The sequence below is a fragment of the Salvelinus namaycush genome, chromosome 5, assembly GCF_016432855.1.
Source record: "Salvelinus namaycush isolate Seneca chromosome 5, SaNama_1.0, whole genome shotgun sequence".
In the NCBI taxonomy this organism is placed as follows: Eukaryota; Metazoa; Chordata; class Actinopteri; order Salmoniformes; family Salmonidae; genus Salvelinus; species Salvelinus namaycush.
The window spans coordinates 4,531,566-4,546,748 of record NC_052311.1 but is presented as its reverse complement, the minus strand read 5'-3'; the positions used below and the strand labels follow the sequence as shown (position 1 = coordinate 4,546,748).

Below are 15,183 nucleotides of genomic sequence, written 5' to 3'. Positions count from 1 at the left end.
ATAAAAATAAAGAAAATATTGAAAACCACTGACAGAGAGACAGAGATTACTCCAGAGAAGGCTGCCTAGAGAGACTCTCTGGTTGGACAGCCTCATGTGGAGCCTTCTCAGTGTCCAGGCCATTCTTTTACATTTGAATTCAAAACATTATCACAAAAGGCAAACAAAACATAATTAAAATACATGTGAGGATCACTCTGGCCTGCACTCATATTCCTGTTCATAAAGTTTGGAATTTAGGATTGTTCAACATATTAAATTCACAGAACATTCTTTAGTCAACTGACAGTTGATGCAAGTCTCAAAACAGTCTGGCAAACCTGGAGGATTGATAATCAGATTTTCAACTTGAGGTAAGGAAGCAAAGCATTTGAATGTATACTGAACAAAAATGAAAAAGCAACATTCAACAATTTTACTGAGTTACAGTTCATATAAGGAAATCAGTGAATTGAAATAAATTAATTATACCCTAATCTATGGATTTCACATGACTGGGCAGGGGCGAAGCCATGGGTGGGCATAGGCCCAACCACTTGGGAGCCAGGCCCACCCACCGAGGAGCCAGGCCCAGCCAATCAGAATTAGTTTTCCCCTACAAAAGGGCTTTATTACAGACAGAAATACTCTTCAGTTTCATCAGCTGTCTGGGTGGCTGGTCTCAGGCGATTCCACAGGTGAAGAAGCCGGATGTGGAAGTCCTGGACTGGTGTGGTTACACGTGGTCTGCGGTTGTGAGGCCGGTTGGGGGAAAAAACTACATTGTTAGAGAAATTAACATTAAATTACCTGGCAACAGTTCTGGTGGACATTCCTGTAGTCAGCATGCCATTTGCATGCTCCCTCAAAACTTGAGACATCTGTGGCATTGTGTTGTGAGAATTAACCTTTTTGTGCATATGGAACATTTCTGGGATCTTTTATTTCAGCTCATGAAACCAAAGCTTTACATGTTGGGTTTGTACTTGTGTTCAGTATATAAATGTATGTTACTCCAGAATAATATTTTGTCAATATTAAGAATTATGTTGTTGACATCTTGTTTTAGCAATGTCACAATTTATATTGAAGACTCTGTTTAGCTAACAACTTTCATTAGCTTAGCTAAATTAACAAAACATCTCTAATTCCAGGTTGTTACATTGTCCTATGGAGTCCATGGGAGATCAGAGAGAGAGGAAGGGATCATGTCAAATTTTTCAACTTCAATGATATCTCAGCCTTATCACCACCTTCAATCTTAAAGGTCACGAACAGTCAAAATAATGTTAAATTAGATGATATTTGGATGAAACCAGATCAAAGTATGATGACCAAAGTATGAATAATGACTGTTGCTTCTACATTGATAAAGTTTGATCATAAAGTTACTGGTTCCATCTAGAGTCGACCGATTAATTGGAATGGCCGATTAATTAGGGACGATTTCAAGTTTTCATAACAATCGGTAATCTGCATTTTTGGACACCGATCATGGCCGATTACATTGCACTCCACGAGGAGACTGCGTGGCAGGCTGACTACCTGTTATGCAAGTGCAGCAAGGAGCCAAGGTAAGGTGCTAGCTAGCATTAAACTTATCTTATAAAAAACAATCAATCTTAACATAATCACCAGTTAACTACACATGGTTGATGATAATACTAGTTTATCTAGCTTGTCCTGCGTTGCATATAATCAATGCGGTGCCTGTTAATTTATCATTGAATCACAGCCTACTTCGCCAAACGGGTGATTTATCAAGCGCATTCACGAAAAAAGCACTGTCGTTGCACCAATGTGTAACTAACCATAAACATCAACGCCTTTCTTAAAATCACTACACAAGTATATATTTTTAAACCTGCATATTTAGTCAATATTGCCTGCTAACATGAATTTAATTTTAACTAGGGAAATTGTGTCACTTCTCTTGTGTTCTGTACAAGCAGAGTCAGGGTATATGCAGCAGTTTGGGCCGCCTGGCTCGTTGCGAACTGTGCATAGACCATTTCTTCCTAACAAAGACAGCCAACAAAATGTGCATGTGTCAGCATATGGTCTCACAAGGGGTCTGAACATCTCATCTCGGTACCTAATGGCAGTCAGGCTACCTCTGGCGAGCACATGGAGGGCTGTGCGGCCCCACAAAGAAATGCCACCCCACACCATGACTGACCCACCGCCAAACCGGTCATGCTGGAGGATGTTGCAGGCAGCAGAACGTTCTCCACGGCGTCTCCAGACTCTGTCACGTCTGTCACATGTGCTCAGTGTGAACCTGCTTTCATCTGTGAAGAACACAGGGCGCCAGTGGCGAATTTGCCAATCTTGGTGTTCTCTGGCAAATGCCAAACGTCCTGCACGGTGTTGGGCTGTAAGCACAACCCCCACCTGTGGACGTCGGGCCCTCATACCACCCTCATGGAGTCTGTTTCTGACCGTTTGAGCAGACACATGCACATTTATGGCCTGCTGGAGGTCATTTTGCAGGGCTCTAGCAGTGCTCCTCCTTGCACAAAGGCGGAGGTAGCGGTCCTGCTGCTGGGTTGTTGCCCTCCTACGGCCTCCTCCACGTCTCCTGATGTACTGGCCTGTCTCCTGGTAGCGCCTCCATGCTCTGGACACTACGCTGACAGACACAGCAAACCTTCTTGCCACAGCTCACATTGATGTGCCATCCTGGATGAGCTGCACTACCTGAGCCACTTGTGTGGGTTGTAGACTCCGTCTCATGCTACCACTAGAGTGAAAGCACCGCCAGCATTCAAAAGTGACTAAAACATCAGCCAGGAAGCATAGGAACTGAGAAGTGGTCTGTGGTCACCACCTGCAGAACCATTCCTTTATTGGGGGTGTCTTGCTAATTGCCTATAATTTCCACCTTTTGTCTATTCCATTTGCACAACAGCATGTGAAATGTATTGTCAATCAGTGTTGCTTCCTAAGTGGACAGTTTGATTTCACAGAAGTGTGATTGACTTGGAGTTACATTGTGTTGTTTAAGTGTTCCCTTTATTTTTTTGAGCAGTGTATTATAATTAAGTCTATGATTTGATAGAGCAGTCTGACTGAGCGGTGGTAGGCAGCAGCAGGCTCGTAAGCATTCATTCAAACAGCACTTTCCTGCATTTACCAGCAGCTCTTCAAGCATTGCGCTGTTTATGACTTCAAGCCTATCAACTCCCGAGATTAGTGTCAGAGTCGTGTGTATAGGTGGCAGGGAAGTCAGGCGCAGGAAGGTCAAATGGAGTGTAATGGAGTCTTTTTAATAGAAGTCCACTAAACATACTCCAAACACTAAATGTACTCTCTGACAAAGACATGAGGGGAAACAGAGGGTTAAATACACAACAGGTAATGAATGGGATTGAAACCAGGTTTGTAGGAAGACAAGACAAAACCAATGGAAAATGAAAAATGGATCAATGATGGCTAGAAGACCGGTGACGTCGACTGCCGAACACCGCCCGAACAAGGAGAGGCAACAACTTCGGCAGAAGTCGTGACAATTAGGCTGGCAATACTAAAGTACCTATTAGAACATCCAATAGTCAAAGGTTAATGAAATACAAATGGTATAGAGAGAAATAGTCCAGCTTTCATATGTTCTGAGCAAGGAACTTAAACGTTAGCTTTTTTACATGGCACATATTGCACTTTTACTTTCTTCTCCAACACTTTGTTTTTGCATTATTTAAACCAAATTGAACATGTTTCATTATTTATTTGAGACTAAATTGATTTTATTGATGTATTATATTAAGTTAAAATAAGTGTTCATTCAGTATTGTTGTAATTGTCATTATTACAAATATATATATAAAAATCTTCCGATTAAATCGGTATCGGCTTTTTTTGGTCCTTCAAGAATCGGTATCGGCGTTGAAAAATCATAATCGGTTGACCTCTAGTTCCATCCCCCATGTCAAACACATGGATTCATTATTAAGGGGACATCACCTTAACGTCTATTTTAATACACCAATGGCAACATGACATTATCTTCCCTAATTTAAATAGGTACCGCCTTGTAACCAACATCGGAGAAGGCGTGTTTGCAAAGGGGCATGGTATATATGGCTAGATAGCTACGCTACTTGTGCTAAAATTTGACTGTAGTGTGTCAGCAAATATAATTTAAAGTTTACACTATTCATCTATGGCAAATATACTTATACAGTGGGGAGAACAAGTATTTGATACACTGCCGATTTTGCAGGTTTTCCTACTTACAAAGCATGTAGAGGTCTGTAATTCACATTGTATGATTTTTAAGTAATTAATTAGCATTTTATTGCATGACATAAGTATTTGATACATCTGAAAAGCAGAACTTAATAGTCGAGGCGAGCTCATGACTTTACAGCACCTTCGGAAAGTATTCAGACCCCTTGACTTTTTCCACATCTTGTTAGGTTACAGCCTTATTCTAAAATGTATTAAATAGTCCCCCCCTCCCGTCAATCTACACACAATACCCCATAAAGCCAAAGCAAAAACTGTTGTTTAAAAAATAAATAATAATAAATACATTTGCTAATCATGTCCAATCAATTGAATTTACCACAGGTGGACTCCAATCAAATTGTAGAAACATCTCAATGATGATCAATGGAAACAGGATGCACCTGAGCTCAATTTCGAGTCTCATAGCAAAGGGTCTGAAAACATGTTTTTATTTTTAATACATTTGTAAAGATGTCTAAAAACCTGTTTTTGCTTTGTCATTATGGGGTATTATTGTGTGTGTAGATTTCTGAGGAAATTGTTTTATTTAATCAAATTTTAGAATAAGGCTGTAACATAACAAAATGTGGAAAAAGTCAAGGGGTCTGAATACTTTCAGAATGCACTGTAAGCTCCCCACCCACTGAGCCTGCCTTTTCAAACTTCCTAGTAGTTAGTCATGAGATAAAAAGTACTTAGTCAAATGTATCATTTCTATCCCTCAAAAAATATTATAGGTGATATTAGAGTCAATCAAAAGGCTATTTTAAATGGGAATTAGAATGACTGTTCGGGACCTTTAACATGTCTCAAGACATCAAGTTTATCTACTCTTGCTTAACAGTTGAGACTGCAATTCTAGGCTATCTTGTTCCGTTATATTAAAATAGAGAATACATCTACATGTTATGCCAAATAAATCGCTGACATAAATGATAGAGAAATGTCTGGTGCATTTATGGATGACTTTGTCTTATCGATCAGGGATCAGCCAACCCTACATACTGCAGAGTAGATTGGATTTATTTAGATTCATTGATGAGAGAAGTCATGACTATACATGAATCAGATTTTTTTTTTCAACATGTGGTTTGATAGTTATTGTGTAATGAACGCGGCCTATTTCTCTTTTGTCAGGATACGAGGATGGAAGACGTCAGCAACGCAAGGTAAGCTGTCAACTAGCAAATAAATCACATGTTATTTGTCACATGCGCCGAATACAACAGGTGTAGATCTCAGTGAAAATTCTTACTTACAAGCCCTTAACCAACAATGTAGTCAACATTTTTTTTTGAGTTAAGAACAATAAAATAACAATAAAATAGGCTATATACAGGGGGTGCCAGTGTTGAGTCAATGTGTGTGGGGGGGGGGGGGGGGGGTACGGGTTAGTGGAGGTAATATGTACATGTAGGTAGGGGTAAAGTGACTATGCATAGATAATAAACAGCGAGTAGCAGAACACTGCGATGCAAAAAAGAATGTAACACATGCGATGTTTGTTTCTTCCCATAAGAACAGACCGAGCGCTTAACTGATTAATTCTATTTTCAGACTGGACATACGATAAAGCTGGAGTCCTATCTGGTGTCAAACATTAAGCCCTCATGGACGGTAGGCCTTTCTGCTTAAGGTGAGCTCTTTATAATTGAAGTACAAGAACATAGCAGGATAGTTATGGTTTTGTTATTGATGTTGCTGAATGATATGATATCTACACTGAACAAAAATATAAAACGCAACAATTTCAAAGATTTTACTGAGTTACAGTTCATATAAGGAAATCAGTCAACTGAAATAGATTAATTAGGCCCTAATCTACAGATTTCACGTCACTGGGAATATTATTATTATTTTTTTTTAAAGGTAGGGGCATGCATCAGAAAATCAGTCAGTACCTGTTGTGCACCATTTGCCTCATGCAGCTCGACACATCTCCTTCGCATAGAGTTGATCAGGCTGTTGATTGTGGAATGTTGTCCCACTCCTCGTCAATGGCTATGCGAAGTTGCTGAATATTGGCGGGAACTGGAACACGCAGACATACACGTCGATCCAGAGCATCCCAAACATGCTCAATGGGTGACATGTCTGGTGAGTATGCAGGGCATGGAAGAACTCGGATGTTTTCAGCTTCCAGGAATTGTGTACAGATCTTTGCGACATGGGGCTGTGCATTATAATGCTGAAATATGAGGTGATGCTGGCAGATGAATGGCACGACAATGGGCATCAGGATCTCGTCATGGTATCTCTGTTTATTCAAATTGCCAAAAATGAAATTGTGTACATTGTCCGTAGCTTATGCATGCCCATACCACAACTCCACCTTCACCATGGGGAACCCTGTTCACAACGTTGACATCAGAAAACCACTCGCCCACACGATGCCATACAGGCTCGCTGTCTGCCATCTGCCAGGTACAGTTGAAACCTGGATTGATCAGTGAAGAGCACACTTCTCCAGCGTGCTAGAGGCCATCGAAGGGGAGCATTTGCCCACTGAGGTTGGTTACGACTCCGAACTGCAGTCAGGTCAAGACCCTGGTGAGGACGATGAGCACACAGATTAGCCTTCCTGAGATGTTTTCCGACAGTTTGTGCAGAAAAATATTTTTTTGAAAACCCACAGTTTCATCAGCTGTCCATTGGCTGGTCTCAGATGATCCCGCAGGTGAAGAAGCTGGATGTGGAGGTCCTGGGCTGGCGCGGTTACAGGTGGTGTGCGCTTGCGAGGCCGGTTGGATGTACTCCCAAATTCTCAACAAAAAAAAAAACATGAAGAGTAGCTGCTGCCTTGGCAGGAACTACTTGGGATCCTTGATAAATGTTGTCAGTCCTGGGGCCCCCCCAGGTGCACAGTGGTAGGACCCCTTCTTTATTGTTTTGATGTTAAAATCTGAAGAGAAAGTAGAAAAGTGGGTCACTGTGCCTAGAGAACAAACATAAAAAGCTTCATTATAACAGGAATTATACTGAACAAAAATATAAACAAAACATGTAAAGTGTTGGTCCCATGTTTCATGAGCTGAATCAAAAGATCCTAGAAATTTTTCATACGCACAAAAAGCTTATTTCTCTCAAATGTTGTGTACAAATTTGTTTACATCCCTGTTAGTGAGCATTTCTCCTTTGCCAAGATAATCCATCCACCTGACAGGTGTGGCATATCAAGAAGCTGATTAAAACAGCATGATCATTATATAGGTGAACCTTGTGCTGGGGCAAAAGGACACTAAAATGTGCAATTGGGATGCTGACTGCAGGAATGGCAGGGCCTGGCTCCTCCGTGGCTGGGCCTATGCCCTCCCAGGCCCACCCATGGCTGTTTCCCTGCCGTCATGTGAAATCCATAGATTAGAGCCTCATGAATATATTTCAATTGACTGATGTCCTTTTATGAACTGTAACTCCGTAAAATTGTTGCATGTTGCATTGATGTTAGCCCTTGGCAGCGTTATCAGAAAGCACAGCATTGATTTTCACTTCTACGCAGACGATACATAACTTTGTATTGCCGTGTCTCCAGAGGATTTTATCTCCACGGATAAATTATTAGACTGTATTAGTGATTTAATGATTTAAATACTTGGCTGGCTCACAACTGTAGCCATGGAGTGCTTTGAAAGGCTGGTCATGGCTCACATCAACAGCATCCTCCCGGACACCCTAGACCCACTCCAATTCGCATACCGCCCCAACAGATGACGCAATCTCAATTGCACTCCACACTGCCCTTTCTCACCTGGACAAAAGGAACACCTACGTGAGAATGCTGTTCATTGACTACAGCTCAGTGTTCAACATCATAGTGCCCACGAAGCTCATCACTAAGCTAAGGACTCTGAGACTAAACACCTCCCTCTGCAACTGGATCCTGTACTTCCTGACGGGCCACACCCAGGTGGTAAGAGTAGGCAACAACACCCCTCCTTTATTCCCTGTTCACCGACGACTGCGTGGCCAAAATGACTCCAAAACCATTATTAAGTTTGCTGGCGACACAACAGTGGTAGGCCTGATCACTGACAACGATGAGACAGCCTATAGGGAGGAGGTCAGAGAACTGGCAGTGTGGTGCCAGGACAACAACTTCTCCCTCAACGTGAGCAAGACAAAGGAGCTGATCGTGGACTACAGGAAATAGGCGGGCCGAATAGGCCCTCATTAACATCGACGGGGCTGTAGTGGAGCAGGTCGAGAATTTCAAGTTCCTTGGTGTCCACATCACCAACAAACTATCATGGTCCAAACATACCAATACAGTCGTGAAGATGGCACGACAAAATCTTTTCCCCCTCAGGAGACTGAAAAGATTTGGCATGGGTCCCCAGATCCGCAAAAGGTTCTAAAGCTGCACCATCGAGAGCATCCTGACCGGTTGCATCACCGCCTGGTATGGCAACTGCTCGGCTTCTGACCGTAAGGTGCTACAGAGGGTAGTGCGAACGGCCCAGTACGTCACTGGGGCCAAGCTTCCTGCCATCCAGGACCTAGATAATAGGCGGTGTCAGAGGAAAGCCCATAAAATTGTCAGAGACTCCAGTCACCCAAGTTAGACTGTTCTCTGCTACCGCACGGCAAGTGGTACCGGAGCGCCAAGTCTAGGACCAAAAGGCTCCTCAACAGCTTCTACCTCCAAGCCGTAAGACTGCTGAATAATTCATAAAATCACCACCGGACAATTTACATTGTACCCCCCCTCCCTTTTGTACACTGCTGCTACTCATTGTTAATTATCTATCACCCCACCTACATTTACAAATTTCCTCAACTAACCTGTACCACGCACACTGTACCAGTGCCCCCTGTATATAGCCTCGTTATTCTTATTGTGTTACTTTTTATTTTAGTCTACTTGGTAAATATTTTCTTAACTCTTCTTGAACTGCTGCTGCTTGTAAGTAAGCATTTGACGGTAAGGTCTACACTTGTTGTATTCGGTGAATGTGACAAATAAAGTTTGATTTGATCTGTGGACAAATTGAAAAGACAGCTTAAAACATATTTTTAGCTTTGCTTTTCCTTAGGGTGCTTTTTAATCGTCCCGTTTGTGTTATTTAGGTTTTTTTATATTTCTTTTTGTTGTGAAGTATATATTTCAGCTTTTATTTTCATAGTTTTCTTTGCGACCTTGTGGTGGGCCGTCACAGTAGGAAGTTACGAACTCTTCAAATAAACATAAACTGATGTAGTGGCACCATCTAGTGGAGAAAACGAAACGTAAGTAGTGCCATTTGCAAAGTTGTTAACATTTGCATACTTCGACCGTTTCAACTACAACCAAGCCCCTGATTGGTCGTTTTTGTTGTCTTTAACTATGTACTCGTCTATGATTGGCTATAGTAATTTTTACCAACTATGAAAACATTCTTTACAACTAAGTTCAAAGCGATAATCAAACAAAATACGGTTTGAACTTTGAAAGGTAACAATAAAAAAATATTAATTTAATATAGACGGTTATTTCAACAACAACAAAAATAGGACACGGTCAAAGTTCCTGAACTGAAAAGTAACATAGGAACTATTTTAGTGGGAGTTGCTGTGTCCTACCCGGATCAGGAAGATGGTTATCCAGGATCCATGGTGTCTTTCCGAGGCAGCAAAATGAGAGGCGTTGGTACATTTATCAGCAGACCACTGCTTTTCCTATTACTTCACTTTACTCTAGTGAAATGCGATATAACAGACGGAAATGCAGAGCACTTAAAGCGGGAGCATTCGCTCATGAAACCGTACCAGGGTAAGTACGCTATGTGATAATGATAGCTAACTTTTATATTGTCAATAACGTTAGCTGCTAGGAGCCAGTCATACTAATTAACTAGATAGTTTACTAACTAGCCAAATAATGTGCAACTGCAGCCCGCAATTCGGGGCGTTCCTGCATCCCATTGGTTCCGTCATAACATGCTGACCGGACCGCTCGCGCGCATGTTGATTTTGAGGCTATCAGGACACGCAGGTTGAAATATCAAAACTAACTCTGAACCAAACTAAATTAATTTAGGGACAGGTCGAAAAGCATTAAACATATGACATATGTCAATTTAGCTAACTAGCTTGCTGTTACTAACTAGTTTTCACCACCCTAACCCCACTCTATACAGGGGAAACTCACCACTCTAATCCCACTCTATACAGGGGAAACTCACCACTCTATACAGGGGAAACTCACCACTCTAATCCCACTCTATACAGGGGAAACTCACCACTCTATACAGGGGAAACTCACCACCCTAACCACACTCTATACAGGGGAAACTCACCACCCTAACCCCACTCTATACAGGGGAAACTCACCACTCTATACAGGGGAAACTCACCACCCTAACTCCACTTAAATACTATTTATTTGTATGTATTTTATTGGCCCATACACCCCTCTATTCGGTGGACAAAAATAATTTTGTTTTGCATTTTTGTTTTTACAGATATTTTGTGACATATATATTATTTCCCATGGGATCATTACTGACCAAAGAGTTGGAACACCCGTTTTAAATGGGATAGCATATATTACCTTTAGGATGGGATAGCATATATTACCTTTAGGATGGGATAGCATATATTACCTTTAGGATATTATATATTGCTATTAGGAAGAGATATCATATTACTATTAGGATATCATATATTACTATTAGGATATCATATATTACTATTGGGATATCATATGGGGCGGCAGGTTGCCTAGTGGTTAGAGCGTTGGACTAGTAACCGGTAGGTTGCAAGATCGAATCCCCGAACGGACAAGGTAAAAATCTGTCGTTCTGCCCCTGAACAAGGCAGTTAACCCACTGTTCCTAGGCCGTCATTGAAAATAAGAATTTGTTCTTAACTGACTTGCCTAGTTAAATAAAGGTAAAATAAAAATATATAAGGACCTTGAGGAATAACATTAGGCTCCTTAACATTACATCTTGGGCCAGGCTTGGGGTAGCCAACGCCACTCAACTGTGTTTAGTCTGCTTGGCTTGGGGTAACTCTTAATTCCATTGCATTACATTGAGCCATTGACCATTACATTGAGCCAAATTACCATCCCCCTTGTGAGAGGAATGGTCATTTGCTAAACTGCGCACAGTCATTTTGTATTTGAAAGATTCTTTCTTGTTTATATGAAAGTTAAGTTCCAAAGGTTTCCAAAACTGCTAGCGAGGATTAATTAATGTTTTTAAACGTTAAAACAGAGCGCCGGGATTGTAGTTCACATGGAGCCAGCTGTCCTCCATACCATCAACTGAGAACCCAAGACTGGGACCGGCTGTAAGCCACCTTGGGCCCCCTTGGTTTCTCGAGAGCTGGGCTAGGGGTGGCAATGAGTAATTGATGAACAACATAATTCTGCACATTCTTCTCCCATGTGTCCCTGAAATCCTGCTTGTCTCTTCACCAAAATGTTGCACAGGTGTTGGAAGCAGCCCATCCAGTCAGTGGGACTTCTGGGGGAGCACGCTAGTCACCAGCTCCTATGTGCGCCTGACACCTGATGAGAGAAGTAAACAGGGATCCATATGGAACACAGTGGTGAGTAAAGAACTAGCTTCTATGAAATGTATTCTGTTAGGCATTACAGACCGAAAATACAGTCCACTCTCAAATCCATTATAGCTTGATTGGAGAATATCTACATTTTAAACTGAATAGATAGGTCCAATTCATGGTTGAATTGATGATCCAATGTCATTGTGTTTTCTCTGTGCAGCCTGTTCATCTGAAAGACTGGGAGATGCACGTGCAGTACAAGATCCACGGTTCGGGGAAGAAAAATCTCCATGGAGACGGCATCGCCATCTGGTACACGAAGGAGAGACTTCATCCAGGTAATGCATCATCTTGCCAAAATAGAATCTTTGTCATCAATCACTTCCTCATTCCAGTACAAAGCTTTGGCAATCAAATCAGTAGACTAGTCTATGTGATGTGGTAGCACTGGGTTGCATTTGACGTAATCACTTTAAGTCTCAGTCATGTGCTCATCATATCTCGCCTCTTTGCCTTCCATTCAGGCCCAGTCTTTGGAAACCAAGATCATTTTGTTGGCCTGGCTTTATTTGTGGATACCTTCCGCAATGATCTCCATGGGCTGGATGTAAGTGCAGCGATCTGGCTGGTTGACTTGACGTGATTCTTCCCTTTGCAGGGTCTGTGTTTGGCAGCAATGCTAAGTTCCACGGTCTCGCCCTTTTTATAGACACGTACCATAACGATGAGGCGGCTGACGTGAGTTGATGCAGCTACATTTATCATTATTCTCCTGCGTTTCATGTCAATGTGATGGAAGGATTTTAATGTGATGTATTTTCTTTTTGAGTTTCTTTGTTATTTTTTCATATGAAGCTTTTTAGTTTCTTTGTTATTTTTTCATATGAAGCTTTTTAGTTTCTTTCTGGGAAGGACCTTTTTGTAGCATCATGAACATCACCTTTTAATATGCTGCATTCGGCTTATTACACATTTTGAATTATATGTACAAATATTTTTGCATCACAGCGTAAAATGGATTGATTGGTAACTGAGTCAGGACTAGGATCAAATAATTGATTCACAATGTCTATCTTTATTGAATATTTTTTTTGTTTTCGGTTGTTACATCTCTTGTGCTTTACACTAGCATTCCTTCCCCTACATCTCTGCCATGGTGAATAATGGTTCTCTGCCCTATGACCATGGGAATGATGGACATACCTCTGAACTGGGAGGCTGTTCTTCTGAAATCAGGAACAAAGACCATGACACCTACCTGGCCATTCGCTACTCTAAGGGCAGACTCACGGTAGGAATCACTTTTTAAGTTATATAAATTACTGTAGTCTAGACATCTTGGACTGGTATCCTAAACACAGATGAGGCTTAATAGAGATGCTATATATATATATATATATATATATATATATTTCTTCTTCTATGTTATAGTGTATAAGTTATGTAATTGACATGATACATTTATATTCAAATAATGGCAATTGCTGAATTGTGCCATTCTGATCTCTACAGGTGATGATTGACATTGATGATAAGAATGAATGGAAAGAGTGCATTGACATCGGGGGTGTCCGCCTCCCCACGGGGTACTACTTTGGGGCTTCTGCTGCTACAGGAGATCTCTCTGGTAGGTTGGGTCAGGTTGTGGAGACTGATTCTTGCTCCAGGGGATCTCTGGCAGGTTGGGTCAGGGTAGATTAAATAGAGACTGATTCTTTCAAGATGTAGATCACATTTTTTTTAGGTCTCGAACACAAATTTAAAAACTGCACGCTGAGAAAGATAATGCCTGACCTTGATTCAATTCTTATTTAAAAAATCTTGCTGTGCAGAAGAGTACACACAGATTGAACCAATTACTTGTTTGTCATTTCACAGTCTGGCTTTGTCCATTGTACATTTGAAGTCTATGGTGACTCATGCAAACACAACTCTCATGTTGCAGATAACCATGACATCATCTCTATGAAGATGTATCAACTGATGGTGGAACACACACCTGATGAGGACAGTCTGGACTGGACCAAGATTGAGCCAAGTGTTAGCCTGCTGAAGTCCCCCAAAGGTAGGTAGATTTATTTGATAAAGAAAACCCATTTCTGTTCTAACCAAAGATGGTATTCCATTTGACCACAGTTAAGTATTTGTCATCTTACTGTAGATCATCTACAGTAGGTGAGTAGACTTGTTAGGTTAAGAGTTAACCATGATCATTTTTCTTGAATTTTTCTCTTTCACAGACAACATTGATGATCCTACTGGTAACTTCCGAAGCACACCTCTTACTGGCTGGAAGGTCTTCCTGCTTCTGCTATGTGCTCTACTGGGAATTGTAGTTTGTGGTGTTGTAGGGGCTGTAGTCTTTCAGAAGCGCCAGGAAAGAAACAGGAGGTTTTACTGAGAGGAAAACATATTTCTGTATGTGAGAGGTATTTGTAAAATGAACAGATTCAGCAACACATCCAAAGTGAATTTTCTAAAGATTGTACAAATGTTTATCTGCTGACGCACCGCGATGATTACAGTCACTTATGGTATCGTCCAATGTTTGTGAAATAACCATGACTAATGGTTACTACCACGTATATGAGTGACCTTTTGATGGAGGCATTTTGTTTTTATTCACACTTTCCCCTGTTATTTTTGCTTTCACAGTACAGGGGATACTTGTTGATTTGGATCAATCTGTAAAACACTGATTTTGTTAAATAACTTTTAAAGGAGATTTACTTTCACAACATTTTCTGTATAAGTTGATTTATTTTCACCTCATCTTTTTATACCATTGGGTTCTGAGTGATTGGACTGATTTACATATGTTTAGGATTTAATTTAGTTTTACATTGACCTCTAACTGCTCTTGACTTTGAATTCAATATGGGTGTTGGGAAGGATTTCGGGCACATTTACATTTGGTAAGGCCTACTGGGGGCTTTACAAATCTCATGTGAGATTGCATCACATTTCTTATTTTACATTAGATCTGCGGGAATTGTGTTTTTAATGATTCTGCATAAAGTGTTTCTTTCCTTCTGAGGTGGCTGCTTAAACATGGATTATTTGCGTGGAAATATCCCTTTACCGTGATTGAATGATTCAAACTGAACAAGGCCGTTGAGTTATCCTGTAAGACTCAATAAAACTGGTCTCCCCAAATGATTAAACTCAGTGTCTTCTAATGTGTAGTCCTAATGCTTTCATATCATTTTGTGTGACAGACAGTGCACGTTAGCCCTGGACTTTTTCTAGTGAAGCTCTACTACTGATTAAACTAATTGATGTCTAAATTGAAGACCATAGTTAATTATTTTCATTCGTTTTGTTAGTGTTGAAATAAAAAATAAAAATACAGGCGTAGTGCATAATCATGAAACCGGAAGAACATTACTTAGAACTACCATAACCACAAGTCTAACTCGAGTGTTGATTGGACGATGACAAGCGATAGGTTACGTGGCATTGGTGTCCGCGCAGACTCAG

At 40.9% G+C, this 15,183-nt stretch overlaps 2 protein-coding genes across 3 annotated transcripts in view; one reads left to right on the top strand and one right to left on the bottom strand.

Moving 5' to 3' along the window:
* The window catches only part of LOC120048907 (probable E3 ubiquitin-protein ligase MID2), a 1,198,409-nt gene that overhangs the window by 884,253 nt on the left and 298,973 nt on the right, over window positions 1-15,183 (bottom strand). The gene's annotated exons all lie outside the window — the stretch shown is intronic.
* LOC120047854 (vesicular integral-membrane protein VIP36-like) lies at window positions 9,754-14,872 on the top strand. Of its 2 annotated transcripts, none has more exons than XM_038993409.1 (8): window positions 9,754-9,958; window positions 11,627-11,745; window positions 11,924-12,041; window positions 12,362-12,441; window positions 12,833-12,994; window positions 13,216-13,330; window positions 13,649-13,768; window positions 13,944-14,872. In XM_038993409.1, the coding sequence occupies exons 1-8, from the start codon at window positions 9,799-9,801 to the stop codon at window positions 14,102-14,104; spliced, it is 1,035 nt and encodes a 344-aa protein (XP_038849337.1). In that variant the 5' UTR covers window positions 9,754-9,798; the 3' UTR covers window positions 14,105-14,872. The 2 variants fall into 2 exon arrangements, with proteins under 2 accessions (XP_038849337.1, XP_038849336.1); XM_038993408.1 differs by lacking the exon at window positions 12,362-12,441 and adding an exon at window positions 12,228-12,310 and having other exon boundaries at window positions 9,755-9,958.